This window comes from Acipenser ruthenus, chromosome 11 (assembly GCF_902713425.1).
Source record: "Acipenser ruthenus chromosome 11, fAciRut3.2 maternal haplotype, whole genome shotgun sequence".
NCBI lineage: Eukaryota > Metazoa > Chordata > Actinopteri > Acipenseriformes > Acipenseridae > Acipenser > Acipenser ruthenus.
The window spans coordinates 10,985,098-11,010,940 of record NC_081199.1 but is presented as its reverse complement, the minus strand read 5'-3'; the positions used below and the strand labels follow the sequence as shown (position 1 = coordinate 11,010,940).

Genomic DNA, 25,843 nt, shown 5'->3' with positions numbered 1-25,843 from the left:
AACATGACATCAGCAGAAAACAAGGCAGATTTATTCGCCTTGAGATCATAAAAAGAAAAGAAAATTGACAGAACTGGACGGTCCAAGTTATCGGGAGACGTGTCAAAAATCACACTGGACATTTCCATCAATGCCTTCCATAAGTTTACCAACTAAAGCATCATCATTTTCTGTCAAATATTTACGATTAAGATTGTCAGCGTTAAGCCCTTGTTACACTAGTCAATTTACTAGCAACTTATCGCCTGCGACCAAATCCCGTGAGGATTGTCCCGTATAACAGCCCTGACAACATATTGTCAACGTTCTGGCAACTGCGTGGCAACGCAATTGCTTGAGAGGACAGCAATCCTACTCCAAGCAACAGGTTCCAGGCAATATCCAATCAGAGCACTGGTGTGTGTCACGTGATTCCATCTGCTACAGTTGAAACAACAGTTGAAATGGAAACAAAAGCCGCAATTACCTGGACTCAGGAGAAAGAAATACTTCTCATAGAGTTTTATGAAGGGTGGTCAACACATCGTTATTTTGGTAGTGGACTGTTTTGATAACAACCAATGCTGGGACTAGAGTTACTTTTAACAAGTTTTTAAAACTACTTAAAATCTTTGTCCAACTATCGTTAACTACGCCCGAACTGCACCGTTGTTCATGTCTCCCCTTCTTAATATTTAAAATACCTTTTTTTATAAAAGACAGCAATAATAATAATAATATTGAAATGTATTTGCTTACGATTGTAAGTCGCCCTGGATAAGGGCGTCTGCTAAGAAATAAATAATAATAATAATTAAGAGTCCTGGCAAGAGAACAAGCTTCTTAAGAAGAACTCAATCTGCTGGTCCCTATAAAGAAGCACAAAAACTTAGCCTCTGGGTCAGATATAGCTGTGGAGTGATACCAAAAAAAGCCTTTCTTTGAAAAGATTACAATCAAGGATGCTAGGAATCCATTTCCAGAAAAACACATGTATTTTTGTTGGTCGAAAACTGCTGTTGCTGTCAACTGCATGGCTAGTTTTACACTCCAGTTTTACACTGCAGCAGCCCCACAAGCACACACACTGTAAATGTTGACATAGAGCATCCTAAAAATAGGATAAGACAGCAAAACAGTGAGTAGTAAACTGAGTTAAAAAATACTAGGACCAAAACTGTTTATTGGGCTTACTAATTAAATACAGGGTTTTTTGCATACATTTTTAACACAGTTTTTGTTTTCAGGCACAGAAAATTAACATGCCATGATAAAGTAGTTTTTACCATTTTAATCATGTCAGTTACTGAAAGACAAATTAAAAACAGTGCGTGCCACTTCTGTACTAAATAAGTAGATTTGAGCAAACATTCCGATTTGTCTGTTTCTACTTTTGAAACTTAAGCAGTGTTGTTATATTTAGGAAATAAAATGTGCTCGTTGGAGCAAGGACTTAATAATCCTGCATGTTTCTATTTACATCTATGGGATCTGTTTCAGTTCATTTGAAGTTTAACATGGATACAGTTGATGCTCTTGAAACAAAAGTAAAATATTTGTTGACCACACAAAAGAAGAGCGAGAGGCACAGCTTGGTCAAATTCTTCCCTAATATGCTGTACCACAAAACAGCAAGAAGAAATGACTTGTTAAACACTTTATATGGGTCCCAAACAGCTTTCAGCTATAACTAACTATTCTAAATTGGCAGAACACCAGATTGGGTAATCTCTATTGTTGATCATGTGCAGAAGGCAAGACAACAGCAAGGTTTTGTGAGTCTATTCAGGAAAACCATGTTGTGTGCGTGTTCCGGTGTGTGCAACTGTTGCAGAGTGTCTGATTCATGTACCCATATTTTGTCTTTGAAATATAAATGAAAGTAAAATTAAGGAAAAGCATCTTTTCTTCTATTTCTTATTTATGTTGTGATATGCGTTTCAGGAAATCTAGAAGTGGCAGGTTTCAACATACTTAATGCGTAAGTAAATCAGGGCTAGACGAACATAACATTTTCTTAATAAGGTCACTTTTTTTTTCAAAATGTGCGTTATTTGAATAAACACCTAGAAACTGAATCTGGCTGCATCAGAATGCACGTGACGTGAACATAGTGATTTTCAAAAGGCAGAGAAAGCCACATCACATGATTTTTTTTTATTTCACTCACCAGACAAATATGAGGGTGGTTTCATAATGCTGAAACTTATTTTGTTTCTTTTTGTATTTACTAAGAATTCCAAATTAGCAATCGAACTGTACAATAGTAATGCATGTGGACTTTATGAAACTTGATCGAGAAAATTATTTACTAAACATTAACAGCTGCTTTCACAGACCGATTACAAGTAATCTTAATCGCAAATAATATCTTCCGAAATCAGACATATAGAACATGTGAAAATAATCATACTGCAGGTTTACATGTATTATGGCAGTGGAATTATTAATATGGCCTGAAGTCACACAATGTGGCAGTGAAATTGTTTACTTGGACGGTAGAATAAGTTAATCAAATAGAAAGAAAAAACAGTCCCTTCTTCTGCTTTAACTCATACTTATGCATTAATGTCCGATGCTTGTCATTATCTTTTAGCTATGCAGCTGTTTAAAGTGCGTTTCAAGATACTAAAGTGCTGTTAGCTTTTAGAGGGCACTACCTGTAAGACCATGACGGAGACCATATGTGGAGACCATATAGTTTTTTTTTTATTATTAATAAAATGCGCATGACCTTAAAAGGCAGCTATATTGCATCAGAGGTCAATGGTATGTTTACTGACACATTTACCTTGCCGTGTTTATAAGACTTAAGCAAAGGATGAACGGTCTGCAGCAGCAAAAAGGGTCTATTCTATAATCTTGACCTAGAGAATCACAGAATAAAGTTGTGATGCCAAATGTGAAGTCAACATCTGAAAAGGTCTACTGGTCTTTATCATCTTGAAACCAAACACTCACATGACCGTGATACTGCATGACCACCTTCGGTCACAGGTCAAAGTGAAGGGTACAGTTTAAACACGAAAATATGAAGTCTGTTATATTGCAAATTTAATGAGATATGAAATGTTAAGACGCAATGGCAAAGATACATTTACAAACACACGCTGGGAAAAATAAATCAAAAAATAAAAACACCAAAAACCAGGAACCTGTATTTGTTCTATTGCAGGGATTACTGCCTCTGTCAAAATGCATTCATGATCAACCAGCTCCACTAACTGAATGAATGAATGACTAAATGAATTGGTAGACAAAGATCTCCTTGCTCCAGAAATGAGCTAACCCAGATTCTGCTGCACACGTCAATCAGTCTTTGCCTCACTGTTCTCTATTCCCGCTGCACTGAGTGTTCCTTTTGGATCCAGTCCTCTAATGAGGAGATCAAGGCTCACCATGCTCTTTCATTTGCAGGTACTGAAATTAAAATGATTACATTGAAAAACACCCTGCCCCTACACTTAGGGAGAATCTCTTGATTCAAATGGAAAATGCTGCATCTACATCTTTTTCAAGTTTCCTGGCCACCCAAGAATACTGTTAACGCAGCATGAGCCTTGAAGAACCTTAATGTTAAGTGCGGTTTCCATTCGACAGATATTTAGCATTTCATAACAGTCAGTCCCCTCCCCTGCTTCATCAACTTGTACTCGATAGATAGTGTGGTCTGACAGTTCCCTTGTCTCTCTCCTTTCACAAGCACTAAATAAATGGAAACTAGTGCTATAGTTCCTATCTGCAATATTTCATTAATTATCAGATGCATTTCATAACCACCGCACTCCCTGCCACCCCACTCCCTCACAGATACCGCACCACCCTGATATTGTACACACAAGAGCAATGTTTGGAATAGACCAAGACGGGGGTCCCTAAATGGGCAGTACCTGGCATCCTCCGTCTGCATGCTGTGTGCCCGAGAGTTTGCTTGCTTGGTAGATAGGATACTAATCCTGGACCAAATTCTCTGGGTGTCATCACCAGAGATAAGATAATTAACAGCAGCCAGCTACATGGGAAGCGATACCACTTCTATAAATTATTTACAAGGGATTAACCTTTTTATGAGCATAATCCGAGGATGCAGGTAAAGTAAACTCTGTCCTTGTGACCAGCTGCATCTACAATACTGCAAAGACCCGACAGCTATAAGATCACTCTTTGAGTCACTTGAACCCGCTCTCTATTAGGACAAGTTCTCATTCCCTTTGGTTATATTAGAGGGTTCCCCACCGCAGCAACCAATATGAAATCAGCCTTGTACTTTACATTACCATCATGGTAGATATGGTAAAGATCTTATTGTGTTTTAAAGCTTGCTAAGTTTTACCGCATGGATACTGTAGGCCAAATGCTCACTCTATTACCGCTCTCAAGTTGCCTGTCAGGGACAGAATAAAAATAGAAAGTTGCAATTAAAAACAGTATTTATCTTTTGTGGTGATACTTTAAAATGTCTGCAAATGCATATGCATTAGAAACATGGTTTCATAGGATTGCACATGAGTGACGTCTAAATAACAAATATTTTGAAGATCATTTAAAAAAAATTAACACAAATTCAAAATTAATTCAACTGGACTGCCACAGGAAAAGCCGTGGCCAATAAGTCATATTGCTCTGGCAATGTGTACACAGACTACTATCACTAACACTGAACATATTACCAGTAAATATTACACCAAAAATGACTGTAAATCCTGCTTCATTCAAATATATTACTGAATCTTCAAAGAACAAAGAATAGAAAGGCATCACAATTTTATAATTAACATTAGTCTCTTGCTATTATATGTTAGATGCTGGAAGTTAAAATATGTGAGCCAGCTTGAGAATGGGAATTAGTAAAATATTCAGTGACTGGAGGGGTTGCTTGACAAATCTATAAAGCACAGGGATAGCCACAGATCTTTTGGTTTGCTTTATACCATTTTACTGTGCGAAAATCACCCTGGATTCCATCACCTACAAAAAAATCAGGTGGAAGCAATCCAGGTGGATTCTCTGGTTGTGTAAAAGGTTTAGGCCAGTGGAGCACAACTCAGGTCATGGAGGGCCGGTGTCCCTCCTGATTTTTGTTATAACCATACCCTTAGTTAATTGGACCAATTAAGCTTCTAATAAGGTCCATTAAAGTACTTTTGGGTGCACTTGGAATAAAAACCTGCAGGGACACCAGCCCTCCAGGACCGAGTTGTGCACCATTGGTTTAGGCTGATCAAATCACTAAATCATCATCAACTACAATTAAAGTTATTTGAAACTTACTGCTAAATTGATATTCATGAAGTTTCCAAACCTAAAGGCGCCCCAAGGATGCCTAAATTACCGCTCGTCACAAACTTATACTGTACGCAATAGAGGTTTTGTTTTGCTGATAAACTTAGCAGCACCTTTAACTTCTAATACTATGCGCCACCTACACTGTAATCTATATGATTCCACTAGAACAAGACTACAACTTGACTGTGACGTTTAGACCACGGTATGCTGCTGTAGCCCTCTCTGCGTTCTGCCTGCGCTATTACATATATTACAGCAGCAGTAATGTGTTCACCTCTGTGCTAATGATAAGAACTCTTAAGTGGTCCCATCAGATTGTGACTGAAGAGGTTTCTCGGTTTGTTTAATTGCAATGCATTTTTAAAAGGGTTATTTACCAGAGAAAAGAGGTTGGAATGGCAGTCCTCAAGGCTCGCCCCGTTAGCCACCCAATTCGCTGCAGCAGTCATGATCCTCCGCGAAGCGGCTCGCCAGAGCTGGGCATGACGGAATCCGGGACCGGTACTGAGACCGAGCCGAGCCGAATCGGGTCACTCACACCACGAATATCAAATTCTACAATAAGTAATATCCACAACAAGCACGCAGAAATGCGCGACCGAACCCAAATCGTGGTGAAGATAATCCAAAATTGACTGGTATTATAAATCAATACCGGTGTCAAAAGAACTAGTAAAACTAACTATATTTGTAAATCCAAAATGAGTTTCCTGAGGTTCCTAATATCTGGTTGTGGAGGTCCAGATCCGAACCGATTCAAAACAAAAAGTGCCGTGTTTCAGTACCGTATTCGTACAGGCAGCCAGTGTGTATTTCCGTCCAAAACAGGTCCATCTTGTGCCGGTTTGATTAAATAACAGTAAATCCCCAAGCCGTAGCTAGACGAGTTGGATTACAATAGACCAAAAGAACAAATCCGGAATTGATCAGTAATAAATTCAAATAGTTTGTGTTCATAACTCCATTCATAAACTATTCTGATCTCCCAGTTCGTCCTAAATATTGAGGGTATTTTTCAATGATAAAACAAAAGGCTGGACTGAAACAGTAAATTGCAAAAGGTGTGCAATATAATACTCCCGGAATCCCCAGATGTGTGCTGATTTAACAATATGAACCTCAGCTCGATTAAAAAAAGACAGGTCCTGTTCTTTCTTGCGGCAAGAAAAAACTGTTTTGATGTTGTAAATAAATAAAAACTATAAAACAAATAAAAAAATATCTCGATACCGATACCCGGTTATCTCAGTTCCGATTAGTTTTTGCGGATATTATTAGTTATTTATAGGTTTTTTTTTTGTTCACAGCCACCATGCCGTAGCAGTTAGATGCTAAGGAGAAATGTTTTCATCATTGTTTCACTTTCCAATAAATAAACAGTGAGAAACACGAATGTGGAAGCTTTTGTTTCTCTGGTTCAGTTCCAGAAAAATAACCCCAGCTCCCTCCAAAAATGTATTCCAGTTTCTGTTTCTTTCTTTTTTTCCTCCCAAAAAAGTCTTGTTAGTCTACATCAGGAGAAAGGCAAAAAAAAAAAACCAGACGAGGTTAAAAAAAAAGCCTTCCTTCCTTTCAATTCACCATGACGAAACGTCCTCCAGCGCCTCAGGAACCCAGAAATTAACAATAACCCCTAAAGCACGACGAGGATGGGGGGTAATAACAATTACTTAATACTAGCGATAATGACGCCAGTCTGGGACATATTTCCATATGTATTTGTTTAATGTAAAATAAACACACACACACCAACGATGGACTCGCGAGGTCTCCAACCCACAACAAAAACAAGAAAATCCCCTGGAAAAAAAAAATGTACAAAATAAATAAACACAGCGGGGATATTACATGACTCCAAAAATAGCGATAGTAGTACTAGCCAGCGGGCTCCTGTCGGTGTGTGTCGCTTTGTTCCCAGGCAGTGTTTTTATCTCTCCGTGTCTTCACTATTATTTTCGTGTGTGTGTGTGTGAGAGAGAGAGAGAGAGAGAAGCTCCCAATGTGTGTGAGACGTCTCGCTGCCGCTATCACAGTCACTCACATACACACACAGGGCTGCCCAGCACGCACACCGATGTAATGGCGGCGGATGGGAGGGAGATTCGCCATCTCATTGGGCTCGGAGACCACATGTGACCAAAGGAAGGGATAGTTTACTAGAATGTTTCACACGGCCCAAATCTTGCCGCTGGAGGCGCTGTGTGCCAACTATATGCACACAGTCATTATGATATCACATAGTCAAGAAGACTGGCTTGACTTACTGTACATTTACACAGCCTTTGTTAAAATTGAAGTTTCGTTCTGGACTTAAATCTTAATAAAATGTACCTTAACATTTCATTTAAAACTCCTCTACTTCGAATTCTCCATGTTGTTGTTATTATTATTATTATTATTATTATTATTATTATTATTATTATTATTATTATTATTATTATTATTGTTGTTGTTATTATTGTTATTATTATTATTATTATTATTATTATTATTATTATTATTATTATTATTGGTAGTAGTAGTAGTAGTAGTAGTAGACACGAATACCTAGAACAGAGGACATTACCAGAGGTTATGAACAGTTTCTAGGCAATCATATTGTAATCTTTCTGGCCACAGACTTATGTATAGGTATTCGCAGCTGTGTATAATAAGGGTGTAATTATATCAAGGGTTTCTGGTATTATTTATAAACAACAAGAACAAAACCAGCGAGATAAATGGTAGTTACTAAATCAAAACATAAAGAGTAAGTAGGTACAAATGTCTTTTTACAAATTGTTTCACCTCTATTTGCCTTTTTAATAGTTATTTGCAGTTATTTTGAGTGGTTCTGGGTTTAGTTGATTTAGTATTGAGTTTTTATCTTTGTATTCTATCTTTACCTGTCTGTGAGCTTCTAACTGCCTAGGACTGAACAGGCTTCGTCATTCTATTTAAATCCCGTGACAAACCATGTGGGCTAGTCCCACCTGCTGTGTAGCGCTGCTGGAATGGAATGGTTCAATCCGGGCAGTTAGAACTCTCCAGCTGAGCTCAAAGCATTTTCTGAAAGGTAAAAACAGGAATAATGAGAAGAACTCAATATTAGAGCAACAGAGCTCAGAACCGCTCAGAATTATTGCAAATTATTATAAAAAATTACAATTGAAGTTGTTTTGCTCTTTAATTTTTAAATTAGACAAATGTTTCAACAAGTAAAAGTACGGCACATGGAATTGTAGTTCATTTTTAATTTCTAGAAAACAGGCATATAGATCAGAGAAGGGAGCCAGTATGAGGTTTCTTTCATAAAAAGAGAAGTCATCTCTTTGATCTGCTTAAGAACTGGTTCAAATATCAATTCATTGAATTGTATGAATAGCTTCAAATCAATACATGGCACCCTGTATTTTATTAGAACCCAAGAGCCTATATCTGATTCTGTTTCGTATTGTAATCTGTTAGGAAAATGGAGGTCTTGCTCTTACTAATATATTATTTAGCGTGTCTCCCCTCACGTAGACTCTCATAAGTTCTTCACCTGGGATAACCAGGAATCTTTGTCGTCTTTCTGAAAGTTGTATATTTTGCGCTGTAATATAGGAATCCATCCTTTTATATTTTTTATATAAGGTAGGGAACCCTTGTTAGGATTATCCCACGCAATAGCAATTTAATTGTACAGTTTCCATTTATAATCGTAGGCGCCACGTTGTAGTTCCTCCACATCTTTAAATGATCCTATAATATTGTTTCAGCTCCCCTTGGCCCCTTGTTCCATATAGCTAGGAGGGGCTCTCCTTAGCGATTTTTAACTGAGTACTTTTTCAAAGTAACTTCCCCAACACTACCTAAATCCCAACACAAGGCTCTTGTGAGTAGAACTATAATGATTCGTCAGTTTGTAAAGGATTGATTGCCTAACCAATACAAATTGGAAGGTTGTAATGATAAAATGATATTGAAATGTGTCAGTTCCATGCTGAGGCCTTCACTTTAGTTCTGACCCTGTTCTTAAGGGATTTGGAGTACATTTTTAGGGCTTCTCCAGTTCAACACACCTGCTACTGCGCCTTCAACTGACACATTTTATTTTCAATGTCTAACAATGTACTTGTATAGAAGCATGTTACCACATGAAATAAACATATGCTATTCTGTGGTGACAACCAACATTTCCAGTGGTGCAGTATATATGTTTTTATAGAAGTGATAAAATCAGTTTCTTACCTCTTATTAGCACTAGCAGCGTTATCACTGGCCCCTTTCTTTGTGTTAAATAACACAGGTCATGAAGCAGCTCTATATGTTTTATTTAACTCCCCAACGCTTTACTAGTGTATTATAATTATTTCAGCCCTTTCAGTGCAAATCCACCACTATACTGTTTCATATACCGTCCACATGCAGAAAACACATACCTTTTGAAACCAGAGGGGACCATTTTGCCAGAATTTTAGATTCACAGGGGTCCTAGCCCTACTGTAATTAGTCTTTTAGTCTTTGTACTATACTTACATTTAAGAACAGTACTTTGTGTTTTAGGTATTGTAGTTACCAATACCATTAGTCAGTAATTACCAAAAGGAACAGAGCTTTTTGTTCTGTGTATAGTGATGAACATTTGGTCATACTTTAAGAGCAGTACTTTCTATTCTGTATAGATCTCTATTGGAGCAACCCACGCTTTTGTGTTGTGTATCTTTTGCAAGTTACATTAAGGGATTACTTTCCTATTTATACCTCTTAGTTCCTATTGTGCAGTATAGTTTACTGTGGATGACTTAAAAGGGACTGTATTCAATTTGTTTATCCTTACCCTTATAAAAGTTCACCACAATAATTTTGCATGAAAACGTTGTAGTTTGCCCATGCTTTTCCCATGCTTACTATGCATGTACCATGGTTTATTTTTAATAGGCTTTACCATACCTCTCTGGGCTTTACACTGCTTACCTATGCTTCACCATGCTATCACTGTGCTTTATTACAGTTTGCTGTGCTTTTACTATGGGAACGTTTTATAAGGGCTAGTTTACCATGTTTTGTCTTTTAAATATGCTTTACCATACCTCTCTGGGCTTTGCAATGCTTCCCTATGCTTTACCATACCTCTCTGTGCTTCACCATGCTTACCTATGATTTACCATACCTCTCTGGGCTTTACAATGCTTACCTATGCTTTACCATACCTCTCTGGGCTTTACAATGCTTACCTATGCTTTACCATACCTCTCTGGGCTTTACAATGCTTACCTATGCTTTACCATACCTCTCTGGGCTTTACAATGCTTACCTATGCTTTACTATACCTCTCTGGGCTTTACTTATTATTATTATTTATTTAGCAGACGCCTTTATCCAAGTCGACTTACAGAGACTAGGGTGTGTAAACTATGCATCAGCTGCAGAGTCACCTACAACTACGTCTCACCCGAAAGACGGAGCACAAGGAGGTTAAGTGACTTGCTCAGGGTCACACAATGAGTCAGTGGCTGAGGTGGGAATTGAACCGGGGACCTCCTGGTTACAAGCCTGTTTCTTTAACCACTGGACCACACAGCCTCCTTTACAATGCTTACCTATGCTTTACCATGCTGTCACTATGCTTTATTACAGTTTGCTGTGCTTTTACTATAGCAAAGTTTTTACAATGCTTACCTATGCTTCACCATGCTATCACTGTGCTTTATTACAGTTTGCTGTGCTTTTACTATGGGAACGTTTTATAAGGGCTAGTTTACCATGGTTTGTCTTTTAAATATGCTTTACCATACCTCTCTGGGCTTTACAATGCTTCCCTATGCTTTACCATACCTCTCTGTGCTTCACCATGCTTACCTATGATTTACCATGCTGTCACTATGCTTTATTACAGTTTGCTGTGCTTTTACTATGGGAAACTTTAATAAGAGTAATAAAGGATTTTTCTCTGTCCCCGCTGAAACCCCTTTGCTAAACAGTGCTGGTGTTCTACATGCTTTCCTGTGTCCAGGTCAGTTATAAGTGACTGGAGTTGGTCAATACTGTAAGTATCACCAGTCAGCACCATGCTATAAATGTGCCCACGAAGCATGCTGGCTGTTGAAGGTAGCAGCTCAGCCTGTACAGCCTGCCTTCACTGTGGTGTGCTGAAGCAGGACTGCATTCCTGCAGCCAGCGAGGGACAGGAGCAACGCGGATGTGAACCACCATCGCTGGGATAAAAATAGCTGAGTGGAAACTGCTTAGTAATGCTGGTGCAGTTACTGTGACCAGTTATAAATAGAATTCCATCAGGGATCGCGATTTGAGCTTTTGAGACAAAAAACAACAAAGAAATAGTTACTCTAAATTCATTCTAATTACAGATGAATGATGATCTTAATTTATTTGGGTTTAGTTTAAGTTTTAATTTTGCTCTTTTTTAGTTCTTTTACAGATTTTCTTCCAGATTCTACCTAAGGTCCTTCGCGTTCAGTACAATGCTAGTGCGATGAATGTTTGTTGCGGGCACTGTAAACTGGGAATGGACTTGCAGTTTGTATTTCCGCTGGAAATTGTAGAATGAAGTGTCTGTTTGAAGGCATTCGTGATAATTGATCCTATTCACAATAAATCGTAAGTTATTTAAAAAATAATTTGGCGCTCCCGAGTGGCGCATCCAGTAAAAAGCACTCGCTAGAGTGTAGGATGCGCTCTATAGCCTGGACGTCGCCGGTTCGAGTCCAGGCTATTCCGAGCGTCGTCCGGGGGGAGTGAGGGTGGGTTAAATAATTTAATCATAAGAGGGGCTCGTAGCAGAATGTGGAACTTATTATTAATAAAGTCATGGAATTGTAAAAGAAAATTAATAACATTGAATAACAAATGTTTTAGCTATATGTTTGTATTTTGGTATTTTGAAATCTAGCACTATTGAGTGTTTAATAGTTATGGATAATAAAGTTAAACAAAATTGAACCCATTTTGGGCCCTATTCACAAAACTATAAGGACTGTTTTTAGGAGTGTTTTTAAGGACGGTTTTGTTTATAAGAATTGTAATAGATCAAACTGTGCTTTGTACAGTAAGAATACTTGCTAAACCCTCTTGTAAAGCTGGAGACTAAAGACTATTTAATTCATTAAAAGGGGCTTAAACAGTCCTTAACCAAATGTTCCTTAAACAACCCTTAAAGTGAATAGATCTCCTGGTTTAAAATCCTCACCCAAATATTCCTGTGGGGAAAAAAAACTGCATATGAACTATGATTTGATTCTTGATTCAGTCATTCATATTGAATTTGTAGTAAAAATTGCTAAATGATACAATCAACACCTACTGTATTCATATTTATATGTAAAGTAGATACCATGTGTGTTATGGAGGAAAGTCGACTGGGGTTACTTCACCTCACTGCACTTTAGGGACCCCCACTAGCCAAGGCCACACAAGTCCAGGCAGACTTCTCAGGCTGCCATGGCAACTTGGTGACATCTTTTCTCAGGTTCAGTGGGTGAAAATGGGCAATTGGCTTGACAGGAAGTGCAGAGGTCATCTGTTTCTCTTTTCTCCTCCTGAAATAACTCTTTGTGTTTGCATTTCAAGTTAAATGAACGTTCGTTCAGACCTGTTTGCATAATGTTGAAGTAATTCCTGAACATCATAAACAGAGATTCACCAAGCAGCTCTGAAAATAGCACATGTAGTAACCCTGCTAAAAACCAAAGCAACTCCCTGTGAGCTGGTGATCAAACTCAACAAGTATGTATTAGACTGTTGTTACCAGAAAGAAATCATTCAGACATTTCATTTGTGGTCTTGTAAGCGATTTCTGGTTTGTTTTTTAATTGTATTTCATATTTGTTTTTTTTATCCTTTCAGAAAATAAGTGTGCTAACTAATGATGAGTAAATAGAGTATCTGGCCCTCACTGCACACCCAGCAGGTATAAAATACCAGACACAGTTTACAGCAAATAGACTTTTAGGACAAATTGGACAAACAGTTTTCTGTAGAACATTGCAGTAACAACATTTTGAATGGACCTGTTTTTTTTTGTTTTGTTTTTTTTCGGCCCAGCTCTTTAACCAGCTCCAAGGCTCCTGAACCTGTGTGACCAGCTGAAAACCCAGCTTACACCAGTGCTGGTCATTACTGTAATTCCCCTATGAACCAGTGTGACCAGCTGAAAACCAACAAACCACTAGCTCTGCCCAGCTCACACCAGTGCTGGTCATTACTGTAATTCCCCTATGAGAATACTATAGAAACCTATTTGATAAACATTTAGAAGTCTTTCTCAGTGTCATTTTGAATGCATTAACAGAGGCATTTAATGAATACACCTTAGAGAGAGAAAAAGCAGGATTACTATCAAGCCTGATAAATATCAAGCCCCCAGCATGTTGCAATGGATCACCTCCTAGTGGCTGATGAGTTCATAAAACTGACATCAGCAAAGGACACTTGCCTCTTGATTAAAGGCTGGTGCTTTAGTTGAACAGCATGATGTTTGTCTGAACCGTGAACGTACTGGTTCACATCCAGCCCTTACTTCTTTGTTCAGTTCAATGGGCTGAGATGCCAAGCCATTCAGCGTATGTTCATAACTGTTGATGTTCATGATAAATTCATGTTAGGGATAATGTTTATATAAATAACAATGAAATTCAGTTGTAATTAATCTAAATATCTAAATGAACCATTACCATTAGAACTAGCTTTGCGGAAGCTTGTCTGATTGTCTGCATTACACATGAGACAATGTGACCTTTCAGCTCTGCTAGATCCACCCACCCACTCTCTCTCTCTGCAGATATATAGAGGGGTAGAGTAAGTGGGGGTGGCAGAGTGTAAAGGTCATATTGTCACAAGGTCGTATAGTTCACCAAACAAGCTCAAAGCCAGGTAAAGGTGAGATTACAGAAAAGTTTAAACTCAATATTAGAGCAGCAGAACCCATCAGGCCATTGAAAAGCAGTCCCTCAAAATGGCTGGATGGATTCCATTTATAAAGGTGTGTTCATTGAAGTTTGAGGAGGAGCCAATCAACAACATCTGACTGTAGCGTTTCATTTTTTGTAGCTTCACATTTTTGGGTCAGCCAGAACATATGAAACACATGATAACAACCTAAACAGCAGTAGCTCTTTAACCCTGAAGTAACCTAGCAGGGAGGATTTATAGACCTCCTAATGAATAAGTAATGCATTTCCAAATGTTATAAATATCTGGGGTTTCCAGGTGGGTACAACTAGAATCTCAGAAAAAGAGAAGACTTTCATCAATCTGTCCTGTGTTCTCAGTCTGGTGTGTAGACAAGGACCTCTGTACTGTAGTCTTCACTCCTATCTTCTAGAGGAGGTATCGTTAGGAGTTAACTTTTAAATGAATAGCCAAACTCTAAAAAAATGACAGGTTTCTCATTTAGATTCATATTGTCCCAATGCTCGTGCTGACATTTTGACCGCCCTTTTGTAATTGCTCAAAGCGCTGAGATTGTCTACGGCAAACAGATCCCTCTCACAGAGAGCCCATTGTCTGCTTGTTTCTGCACTTGCTAGGGGGTCATCCTTCTAGTTTGGGGATTAGAAGGGATCCATGAAGTCGAGCGGTGGCAGAAGGAGCTAGGGGAGGCGAGCTGGCAAGGTCATGGGTGGGAGAGCACTGGCTAGCTCTACCAACAGGGACTCGCAGGAACAGAGCAGCCAGTCAAGGCAAGAGCAGGCTTCCAGGAGGTGGAGCTTGGTGGCGCAGCAGCTAATTCCCACGTACCTAGAGGCCTAGTTTGAATCCAGCTGCCCAGCTCAAGAGAAAGGAGTTTCTTGGTCTTAGTGTAAAGAGCTAGTAGCTGTAAATGGTATTTTAACTGTTTTTTCCCCTCTTTATGATATTTGCAACGACTAGTTGCAGAGTGTTGCTGTTCAGATATTGCGTTGCATTGTGACAGTGCATTGAAGTGTTTTGAAAAGCCCAGAACATCTAATTTACCGACCACTCCGCATTATAATTCTGAGTTCAGATACAGCAGTGACTGAGGTGACAAAATCCGATTGGTTTGGATTTGAAGAACGACGCCTCAAAGGCTTCAAGGGGAAGGCTACCTGTAAACATGTAAATGCATCTGTTTAGTTTACTGCTAATAAATGTTTCGAAAACTATAAACATTGAGAAGCTGGCAAGTCTGTATGATTTATGCCAGATATAGTTCTGTATTTTGTTGCAATCGCAAACTAACTCAGGAGCACGCAATAGCAATAAACAATTTAGCTTTTTGTCACTCAAAGACATCCCTGCTCCAGTCACAAAAGAGCTTCATGATCCAACTCATTAGCACAGGGTGGGGGGGGTGAGGTCAGCAGCTCCCTTTTATAGTGAGATACTCCACTGGGACACGCCCACCTACCAGGCAGGGCTTTTTGCATCATCAAAGTGAGACTAAAGGCAAGAGAGTCATTTCATTATTAGTCTCCTCTTATACTCCTTTGCAAGCTCTTGTTAATTGCTGCTGCTGCTGATGAGATGCTATGAGTCTGATTTAATTATTTTTTTCATTACAGGGAAGCTTGCACAGGTACAGAAGGTGAGACAAATAATAATATTCAAATTAATCTCACCCTTTTAGTCTCATACTGATTATGCAAAAAGGCCTTGTGGAAGAACTTACTAGATGCAACTTGCAACGGTCTTTAGTAAAGATCATGTTGCTATAAACCATGCTGAGCTCACACTTTTTAAAAATAAGTTTCAAGGATGTAATAAAAATTGGAAACAAAACAACAATGGGAAACAAAATAGTATGAAATATTGTATTTTGCGAGCCCTATTTATTGTGCCTTTAACATTCAGTACCCGAGGTGCAGTTGTGTTTGAGCTGGAGGAACGATGCTAAAGCAGAGTGAATTAGAGGCAGTGTTAGCTGAGTTAGCTGAGAGGAGGAGACAGTGGAGGCTGTGATCAGAAACAGCAGGGGGCAGTCGTGTACAGGTTGCGCAAGTGATCTGTTGTTGGATTGAGGCAGATGCATGAAGGGAGAGTTGCTAGATCCCTTTACCCAGGCATGTCCCTGTGAGAAAGAGAGACTAACGCCCTCCCTGCAGAGCCAGGCTTTTCCAGTACAGTGTGGAAGCTCATTCCAGGCGCTCCTGCTGGCTGCTTTCCAGTTAACCAGGCGTGCTGTGAGCTGTAATGTGAATAATGTGCCTCCTCTCAGGGGCAGGCCCATTGGAAACCTCTCTGATGCTTTTCTCATCATAAATTATTGGCCCACAGAGTTGAATTCCAACTAATTTCTTCTTAATTGTTAAGCTGAATATCTGTACACCGTAATGACAGTATTATATAGATAGTCATGGACTGAGACGATGCTGATCCTGTCTGACAAAGCTCCTTGGCTTGTAGAAGTGTGGGTACAAACAGAGTGTGTGACTTTATAAGGCCTTTGATAAAGTGCCACATAAAAGACAAATCCAAAGTTTTGCATCACACTATATAATTAATACATTTTGCTTCATAAAGTCGAATGAAACCTGCTGAATAACTTTACGTTAACATCTTGAATTACATACCGCTTTGTAGTTTTCCATATACTTAACGAAAAACTGACAAAAATTGAAAAATGTGACATTTCAAAATCTAACATGAAATATGAAAGAACTTATTCTTATTAGCCCTGGGGTTAATGTGGTTGCTGTTCTCTGAACTCTCCTTCAAAGGCGCAATGTCCTTTTTGTAAAGTTGAGTGTGGCAGAGCAGCAGCCCTGCCCCTGTAAGTAATGTGAGGGGGGATTGTAAGGTTGGCAGGGATGGGGTTAAATATATCCCTGCCAGCAATCACAGGTGTGGCCATTCCCAAATTAGGTAATTGATGCTAATTGGGGGGTGGCTACATGTATATTAGGGAGGAGAAATCCTTTGTTTGTTGGAGGGAGTCTGGAGTCTGGAGTCTGGAGTCTGGAGTCTGGAGTCTGGAGTCTGGAGTCTGGAGTCTGGAGTCTGGAGTCTGGAGTCTGGAGTCTGGAGTCTGGAGTCTGGAGTCTGGAGTCTGGAGTCTGGAGTCGGTTTAATTTTGGCCCTTGTGCCTTTTTCGTTCTTTTGTGTTTAATAAATGTGTGCTTTGCGTTTCAGACTGCAGCTTCTGTTTCCAATTAACCTTTGTTTCTATTCCACCCTTGCAGTATTTTAGCTGATTAAATCATTTTTAGCAGTAGCATGCCATTTCTTTATTTGCCCTTTGCAATGCTTTGTATGCTTGGGGTAAAACAGATGAACTGTATTGACTAGCGTTGGGTAGTCAGTCATAACATTACACTGTGAGCTGCATTACGCTAATGAATTGGCTCAGATTTGGGGAGCTGTGAACCGTGTCATTACGCTCAAGATCTTGTTTGTATTTACAAACCCTGCGTAGCCTACTCTCTAGTTATTAATATATCTGTACTATTGCAATATTGTAAACGCACCTTGACACACACTTAGCTGGCTGGTGGTGATATAAGCCCTGTATTATAACACCACAACAGCAGTTGTTTCATCGCCCTTCAAAATGATCTTCTTCTGGACAGCTCGAGACAATCACTCTATCATCACATATAAAACCATCTTTACTGTAATACCACTGGATATACAGAAGAGGAAAAACAGTAAATGAAGGCAGATCTTCATGAAACACAGCAGACTTGTAAGGAATGACATGAACTAGGAAATGTTGTTCTTGTTTCTGCTAGTTCCTAATGCAATACAAATACAGTTGTGTCTTGTTTAACTTTTACATTAGATCTTTACAGGACTGATCCTTTTTTGTATATATCTTGGCCCCTTTTGTAGATTGTACATCTTTATACAGATGGTCCCTTTCTTCTAACTTGGCCCTTTTTTACATGTGAAATGTTTTTGTACAGATTAGATACACACTCTCCACTTATCCAAAACACAGTGTCAGAGTCCACGTCCTTCTTTTATCTATATATCTGCTCTCAACGCACTCTTAAACTCAGGGGAGATGTTTAAAGAGGACACAGAGATGGATTGTTTGTGCACTGGCTTACAATATATCGAGACAACATTTAAGAAAATCACAGAGACCCATTCAGGTTTCAAGTTTTAATGAATCAGAGCAGTATTAGTACTCCTTCGGTTTATTAAATGCTTAAAAATGGATCGCTACAGACCACATCAGATCCCAGCTGATAGGCAATCTGGGTGAGCCAGTGCCTTACAGATTCAACAGCATTAATACTTCAATACAATTATTAGATGTTTCACCCTTAGACCAATTTTCCTCAGCTGAACACTAGCAAATCTGAACTCCTTCTAGTAGGATCTAAAACTCAACTTAAGAATCTAAATATAGCTGCCCTAAACCTCGGAAACTGTCTGCTGCTGCCTTCCCCCACAGTATGAAGCCTTGGTGTACTTCTTGACAGCAACCTCTCCTTTGATGCCCACATCTCCTCTGTGGTCAAATCGTCCTTCTACCATCTTCGAAACATCTCCAAAGTCCGTCCCTACCTTTCCCTCCCAGATGCAGAGATACTTTGTCATGCATTTGTCTCCTCTCGACTCGACTACTGCAACTCTCTATATCGTGGTCTCCCGGCACGCACCATAAACCAACTGCAGCTAGTTCAGAATGCCGCTGCCAGGATTCTTACCAGATGTAAAAACCATGATCACATCACCCCTTGTCTTGCCCAGCTGCATTGGCTACATGTACAGTTCAGGATTATTTTACAAACTCTCCTGCTCACCTACAATGCCCTTCATCACACAGGTCCCGAGTACCTCCTCAACCTGCTGACCCGCTATGTCCCTGTCCTCTGACTCTGGACTGCTTGTTATCCCCAAGCATAAGTGCACCACACTTGGAGAGCACTCGTTTAGCTTCATGGCTCCGACTCTTTGGAACTCTCTCCCAGCTTTGGTGTGTGATGCTCCCACCGTCACTCACTTTAAATCAACTCTCAAGATCCACCTGTTCTCTCTTGCTTTCCATGCTCTTTAAGCCTGATATCCGCTATTAGCTGCTGTGTTGCTGCTACTATTTCATGTATTATGCACTTTCCACTGTATTTAATGTATTATGCATTTTCTTTTTGTTACTGCATCTTGTAAAGCGCTTTGTGATGGTGGTCCACTATGAAAGGCGCTATATAAATTAAAGATTGATTGATGTCACTCTCTAAAGTTAATATATAATTCCTAACCCCACAGCAATGCTTCAATATTAAGTGAGATAAAAAATAAAGATAATGCTTACCTCACAATATGTGGAAGTGTAGTGTAGAATATAATATAAAGACAAGCGCTGTCTTAGAAGGCAGAGGCTTCTGAATATGACCAAACAGCAACCAGCTTTTTCAGAGATCTTCAGAGAATGGACCAAACAGCTTGAGCTAGCAAGCTGAATGATACTTGACTGTAGTCTTGCCTCGACTTTTATATAACTTTTCCTCTGCTTTGTGCATCAGAAGATTTAATATATAAATATAAACATTTGGTCTATTTTGGCAGCTCTTATCTTAAAGTGAATAATGTATTTAAAAAGTCCCGGTAACTCCTTTGAAATTAATTGGATATGTCCTCTACCTTCCAAATCTCTAAAATATATGAGGTAATCTTCAAACTAATAACATATTACCAGTACCACAGAGTCCTTAATACTTATTAAAATTCAAGTATATATATATATATATATATATATATATATATATATATATATATATATATATATATACAGAGAGAGAGAGAGAGATGTTTTTAATACATAATACCAGCTCTGTTTAATTACTCCAACCTGGGTCTAAAATATTTCCCTCCAACAGCAAAGACGTGCTTTTCAGTGTGTATTTAATAAACTTGTTTCTTTTCATTTACAAGTATGTGTTCAACAAACTTGGCTTCTCTCTAGCTAAAAATCCCCTGCTTCAATAGACCTTGGACAATTTATAAATAAAGACTCAAAAAGGCTCACTTTCTAACCAGAGTTTACTTTGAATTAATATGAAACTCTACTGTCAGCGCTTTTCCAAATCCACTGCATGAAATCATGCTTTGGCTGGACCCAAGAAACTGCCCTACACTATCCTGTCCACTGATAAGAGAAGCTGACATCCCAACTTTCACTGCCAAGTTCTCATTCGTTTTATAATATAACAAGGTAATAAGAGTAAGATCATTTTCTCTATTTCCTAGTACCGTGAGGTACTTCTTGTTAGTAAATATAAAAATTAGACATTGTAGAGAGACCTTGGATCCGAGACCGCTTGACCAGCAAATCCCGCTTTAAGTTGTCAAAATAAATTTTTCCTTATCTGCTAATGTCCACTATTGCCTCGCTCGTGCAATGCTTTTTGTTTGTAAAATATAACAGTTTATACATAGCCTGAATGAGAGATGCAATTGACCAGCAAACCAGCTCTGAATGTCCCAGTACTGCTTTTAGGCAGGCAGGCAGAGCCGAGGGGTACACTGCAGGAAATCTACTGACAAAAAGCTTGTAGTTTTATGCACGTGCCCAAGTTAGTAAACTAGGTTACAGCTTTGTATTCAATTGTTTCACTTTTAAAGTGAACACTTTTCTAATTAAATTAAATTAAATGCTCGCTTCTGCTTTTCTCTTCAAGGTTAACACAGGCTTCCGCTCCGGCAGCTCTTAGATAAGGACAAACTTATTTCATTTCACAGGTGTTACTGGTCAGTTTCCAAGAACCAATAAGCACTGGCACACAGACATGATTTTTTTCTAACATTAGGTCAATGCTTGCTCTCCATTTTCTGCAATAATTTTTCTGCTAACTTTAACCTTGTTAGCTGGGCTTCCATCTTTACATTCTCATTTCCATCATCAGTGAGAAAACTAAGCTGGTTCTATCAAAGAGCTGTGCATTTCTGCCACATACACCTTTCACACAAAAAAAAGGTGCTTGCACCTTGTACAAGGGAGGAAGGGTTTTTAGGGTCACACGTGACAACAGCCAGATTCTGACCAGGAACTACAGGTAAAACACTGGCAGACACAAACTGAATTCCCAACTCAGCAACAGAGATCCATTTCATTCTCCACTGTACAGAGTACAGCAAAATATTCTCTCAGTTGAACGTTTCTAGAAGGTAGAAAAACTTTGTATGCACAACGTATTGCAACCTGCCACTGAAATGCAGAGCAGGTGCATAGACCCCTCAATGCAGCGGTTCTGTATATCATCAGCATTATTTGTTGATTAGCTTGGCAATACTTGTGATCAATCTAGTGAAGACCTGAATTTAAGAGGGAGAGGGGATATAAAGCGAGGAGAATCGGTAGAAAGACAAAGCAAGACAATAGGACTGTTAAAAATAAGAGAACATTGAATTGAACACACGCACACTTTCACACACACAACAGTGATGTTCAATAAATGATCATAGTGCTCGGCTACGACTCCTTCGTAGGGCTGGGGTTTTCCTGAGGGAGGCGGCAGGCAGAAAGCAGGACAGGGTAATTGATTGTCTGAATTATAATAAAGAGCTGCCGACACCATCTCATCCATCATCTCCCCAAGAAAATTACACCAGTTCAGCTCGCAAATGAGGGACTCCAATACTGTGTTGGATTTGTAATTCCAATTGTGAGTGTAGCCTTGGAACATGCACGCTCCTGTGCAGTGCAGTCTATAGGGAATCTGTTGCTGATTTCATTATTGAAGGGTTCTTGTGACAAAGTTTGAGATCAGTCACGAGGACCCCGGTTAGCGTTGATGGTCAGAATGACCTCTTGTTCAGAATTTACTTATGTTCTTATATTAAGTGGGGACAGACTTAGAAAAGAGGATAGGAGGCTTTACAGAGAGAGAGTGGTAAGGGTAAGGAACCGGTTACCTAGTCATTTTGTTGATGCTGAATCATTGGGATCCTTTAAGACCCAACTTGACAGTCTAAGCACCCACTGAGCTCCACTGATCAGATACTAACCTTGTTAACACCTTTCTTCATCTGCTGTTCCTTACTTATTAGCATGAACAACCTTGTGATTAGGTTTGAGGAAGCAACAGCAAAAAACTAAAATACTGGAGATTCAACACAAGAAAAGGGAATCAGGTATAATCTTGCTGGTGCTGCTAATGAATTGTGTTGTAATGCTTTACGAACACATTAACACATATGGAAAAATAATAGGCCACCAACCGATCTTAGCACAGACAAATAAATGCAGAATGACTGGGGCTGGGGCATTTGTTGTTAATTTCTTCAATGATGGCTGCCCATACCTCATTATCACTGCCATCAGAGCTGCTCGGGTTTGTTAGTGTTCGACCCACAGACAGGCTCCATCCTTAACCTCCAAAGTGTGATACCATTTGCAAACAGGCCCCTTTCAAACTCAATGATAGCCCATGGGGATTTGTGTTTGAGTTAAAAAAAACAGACAACAAACACCACATCTCTCTTTTCCACTGCTCAGTTTTAAACTTTATGAGGTCGGAACATTTAAGGAATTGATTCCAGCACCTCTGACTCATTCTGATTACTTTGGTTAAAGCATAACACATAGAAACTGTTTCTTCTTCATTACATTGCTTAGACAAGCTGAGGGGAATTCAATTTAGGCTATTAAATATAAATCTATTGATTGACCCACCAAATGTGTCACCTATTATTTACACTTGGTAAGGAATAATAAAAAAAAGACTGTTCAAAGCTCGAGAAACCTTGCTTATCTACAGTATAATCTAGTAGAGAAACGAGGATATTGGAAAAGTAGCCTGTATATACAGACCCTCGAGAAATAATGTAAAAAGTGCTACAATACCTCACTGTTTAAGCTGCAGTATAATTTACAATCTTTCCACAATGGCACCAGACAAGGCATTACAAAAAACAGGGGAAGCCCTACTTCGAATGTATTTGTGTTATCATACAAAACAAACTCTTAGAGTTCATTCCTGTCACATAGCCATGGCCACATGCATTTCAACTGCTTTTGCACTACCAGGAACAGTCATCCTCGATAGCAATAAGCAAAAATACAGCAGCCAAAACCTGATCTCTGTACCTGACGATTCAGGCTAATGAACAGTACATTAACAAAATACGTTCTTGGAATGATTTGTTATGTGTTTTAATTTAAGCTGGACGTGGCTCAGTTTCAATAGACAACATCATTCAGGAGTTTACCCAAGTCCCTAAATCCTCTTGAGCATATCATTTAAAAAGCTATATTTTTATTTTCAATTTAGAGAGCCCAGTTATTTTACCCTACATTTTCTCCCCAATTTAGAATAACAAATTCCCCTCATTGCAGCAATTTCCCACACAGTTCAGGAGAACCGAAGGTTCGGTCGGCGTCCTCCGATCCCACGATCAAGCCAGATTCCTCTTCTACACCCAGGAACATCAGAGCGGATGTCAGCGAGCTACCCAGCTCTGGAGGATAAAGGCCAGCCTTGCAGGTGTCTGCCTGATTTCACTAGGTGTCTGGCTGGTAGGGTCCACTGTAGCACGATGAGAAGAAACTTTCCGTTTTTGCCTCCCTAACTTACGGGAGTGCCAGAGCCAATGTGACTCTCACTCCGAATCCCCAGCGGAGACCGGCGACTTCGTACAGCCGGGAAACGAACCTGTGCTCGCCTGACTGTATGTGTCACCCTGCACACCACACAGCCATGCTTTTGTCAGGTGAGCCACTCATGGACCCCCAAAGATGTCAATCTTAATTGGTCAGCCAATCAATGTTAGGTATAGATTTTAATTCCCTTAAATAATTTCTGCTACATAATATTCAAAAGTTTTTGGGCAATAAGATGGGTGGTTATCAAGATAGAGGTAAAGTGTGTGAAGACAGACAGGCATCTCCAATAATTATCCACAAGACTATACATGACACGCATGGATAAGCATGCCTTCAAATGAAGTGTCGCTATTTACTACAATTTGAACCAAATCAATTTCAGTTTTGTAGCAATTCCATTGGCAGCATTATGTAAATGTAAAAGGGGAAATAATAATTAAGAGTACTAGTAGGCCAGTTTTGATCCAAGCTACATGAAAATGTAAACAACACAGTAGACTTTTGAACTTCATAGTAAAGGGGTTTTTATTGGAAAAATGTCTTTTTTGAACCAGCTTAAGCAGCTCCTGAACCAGCATGACCAGCTGTAAACCTGAAAGCCATCCCATTTGACCAGTATATACAAGTTCTGCTGGTATCCACCTCAGGACAGACCGTTACATGAAGGGTAAATCCAGCCATTCTGAAGATAATGTTACCACTAGCAGAAAACAAGATGTTTGCTAGACATCCATTTGGAATAGAAGGTCAAGGGAAAGGACACTCAATATAGTCCCCAAGTGTGCAACTAAAAGTCCTAGAGATATAAGCAAAGTATTTTGCTTTGGCGACCACAGCAACATGGTGGATGCTCAATAACTCTGGAGTCTAAACTTTGTAAACTGGGCCCAATGACACAATTTGGCTGTCAGTTCTTTATTTTCTGTAGCGCTGCCAGAAGACATTGTCAGAGTTCCCCCTGCCAACTTTTCATGAATCACAGACTTGGTCTAATTCTAATTAAATGTACCTCTCCACACAGAGACAAACACACACACACACACACACACACACACACACACACACACACACACACACCCCAACAAATACCCTTAAAATGTCTGAGGTTTGTCATTAAAATGCAAAACTTACTTTACTAAACTTTACTTTACTAAAACATATTTCAAAAGCTTTGAACCATCTGGGTGAAAGGTTTCTTTCCACTGAGATCTGTAGTCCTAAATCTTTATTTTAGTTTGGTTTGGTAACACTTTTCTTTGCATGGCATAAGTATTTAATTGATATGCAAAATCAATACAGTTATCGTGTTCACTGTGTAGAGTGTGCAGATAGAAATGTGTGTCAAATAGTTACATGAAATGCATACTTTACATTTTAGTAATACTTAACATAAGTCATAGAGATACTATATAAAACAGTGAGTGCCAATATGAACTACAATGCCCTCAAACAGTTATTTCCAGGGGTTGATTTGAGCAGGATCACAACACATCCCAGATATGGTACGTTTTGTCTGAGTGACAGGCAAGAATTATACAGTTTTCAAATTAACCATCTGAGAAAAGAAACAATGTATTTTTTTGTAGCAAAAATAAATACTATTTACATACCATTTACAAAATTGTAAAAATCCTGCTTTCCTGTTCCATGTAATGAAACTGTAATGTAATAGTAAATTGTAGGATATGTCATCTATGCTTCATGCCCTCTTCTGTGGAGTGTGACCGGCACACAATAAGAAAATCATTAGTTAAAACCGAAAACCTGGCCCAGGTTTAGAAAGTGAAGGAAATGATGTAAACCTTGCATAGGTCCCAAGTTCCATCATCACCAGCTGGAATGCTGGTCCATACTATTTGCTGTGGATCAACAGGGGGTCCCCCTTCCTCCAGTAGATTTTGGACCATGATTAATATGACCTAAATTATATAAATGACACTTCGAATCAATAAAAGAAAAAGAAAACAACAACATTGGTTCATTTAAAATGATGTAATCTGCAGCTTGAATTAAGAACCCATCAATGAATGGAGTATACATACAATCATGTGTTGATCATGTCAAACCAGTGACTGTACCACGTTT

General features: G+C 39.1%; 1 protein-coding gene across 2 annotated transcripts in view; it reads right to left on the bottom strand.

Moving 5' to 3' along the window:
• LOC117426866 (mediator of RNA polymerase II transcription subunit 13-like) overlaps positions 1 to 7,386 on the bottom strand; it is a 131,641-nt gene extending 124,255 nt beyond the window's left edge. For both annotated transcript variants that reach the window (XM_059033352.1, XM_059033354.1), the window contains exon 1: positions 5,643 to 7,386. In XM_059033352.1, coding sequence (XP_058889335.1) covers positions 5,643 to 5,714 — 72 coding nt within the window. In that variant the 5' untranslated portion in view covers positions 5,715 to 7,386. The remainder of the gene's footprint in view (positions 1 to 5,642) is intronic.
• Between the last annotated feature and the right edge of the window lie 18,457 nt (positions 7,387 to 25,843).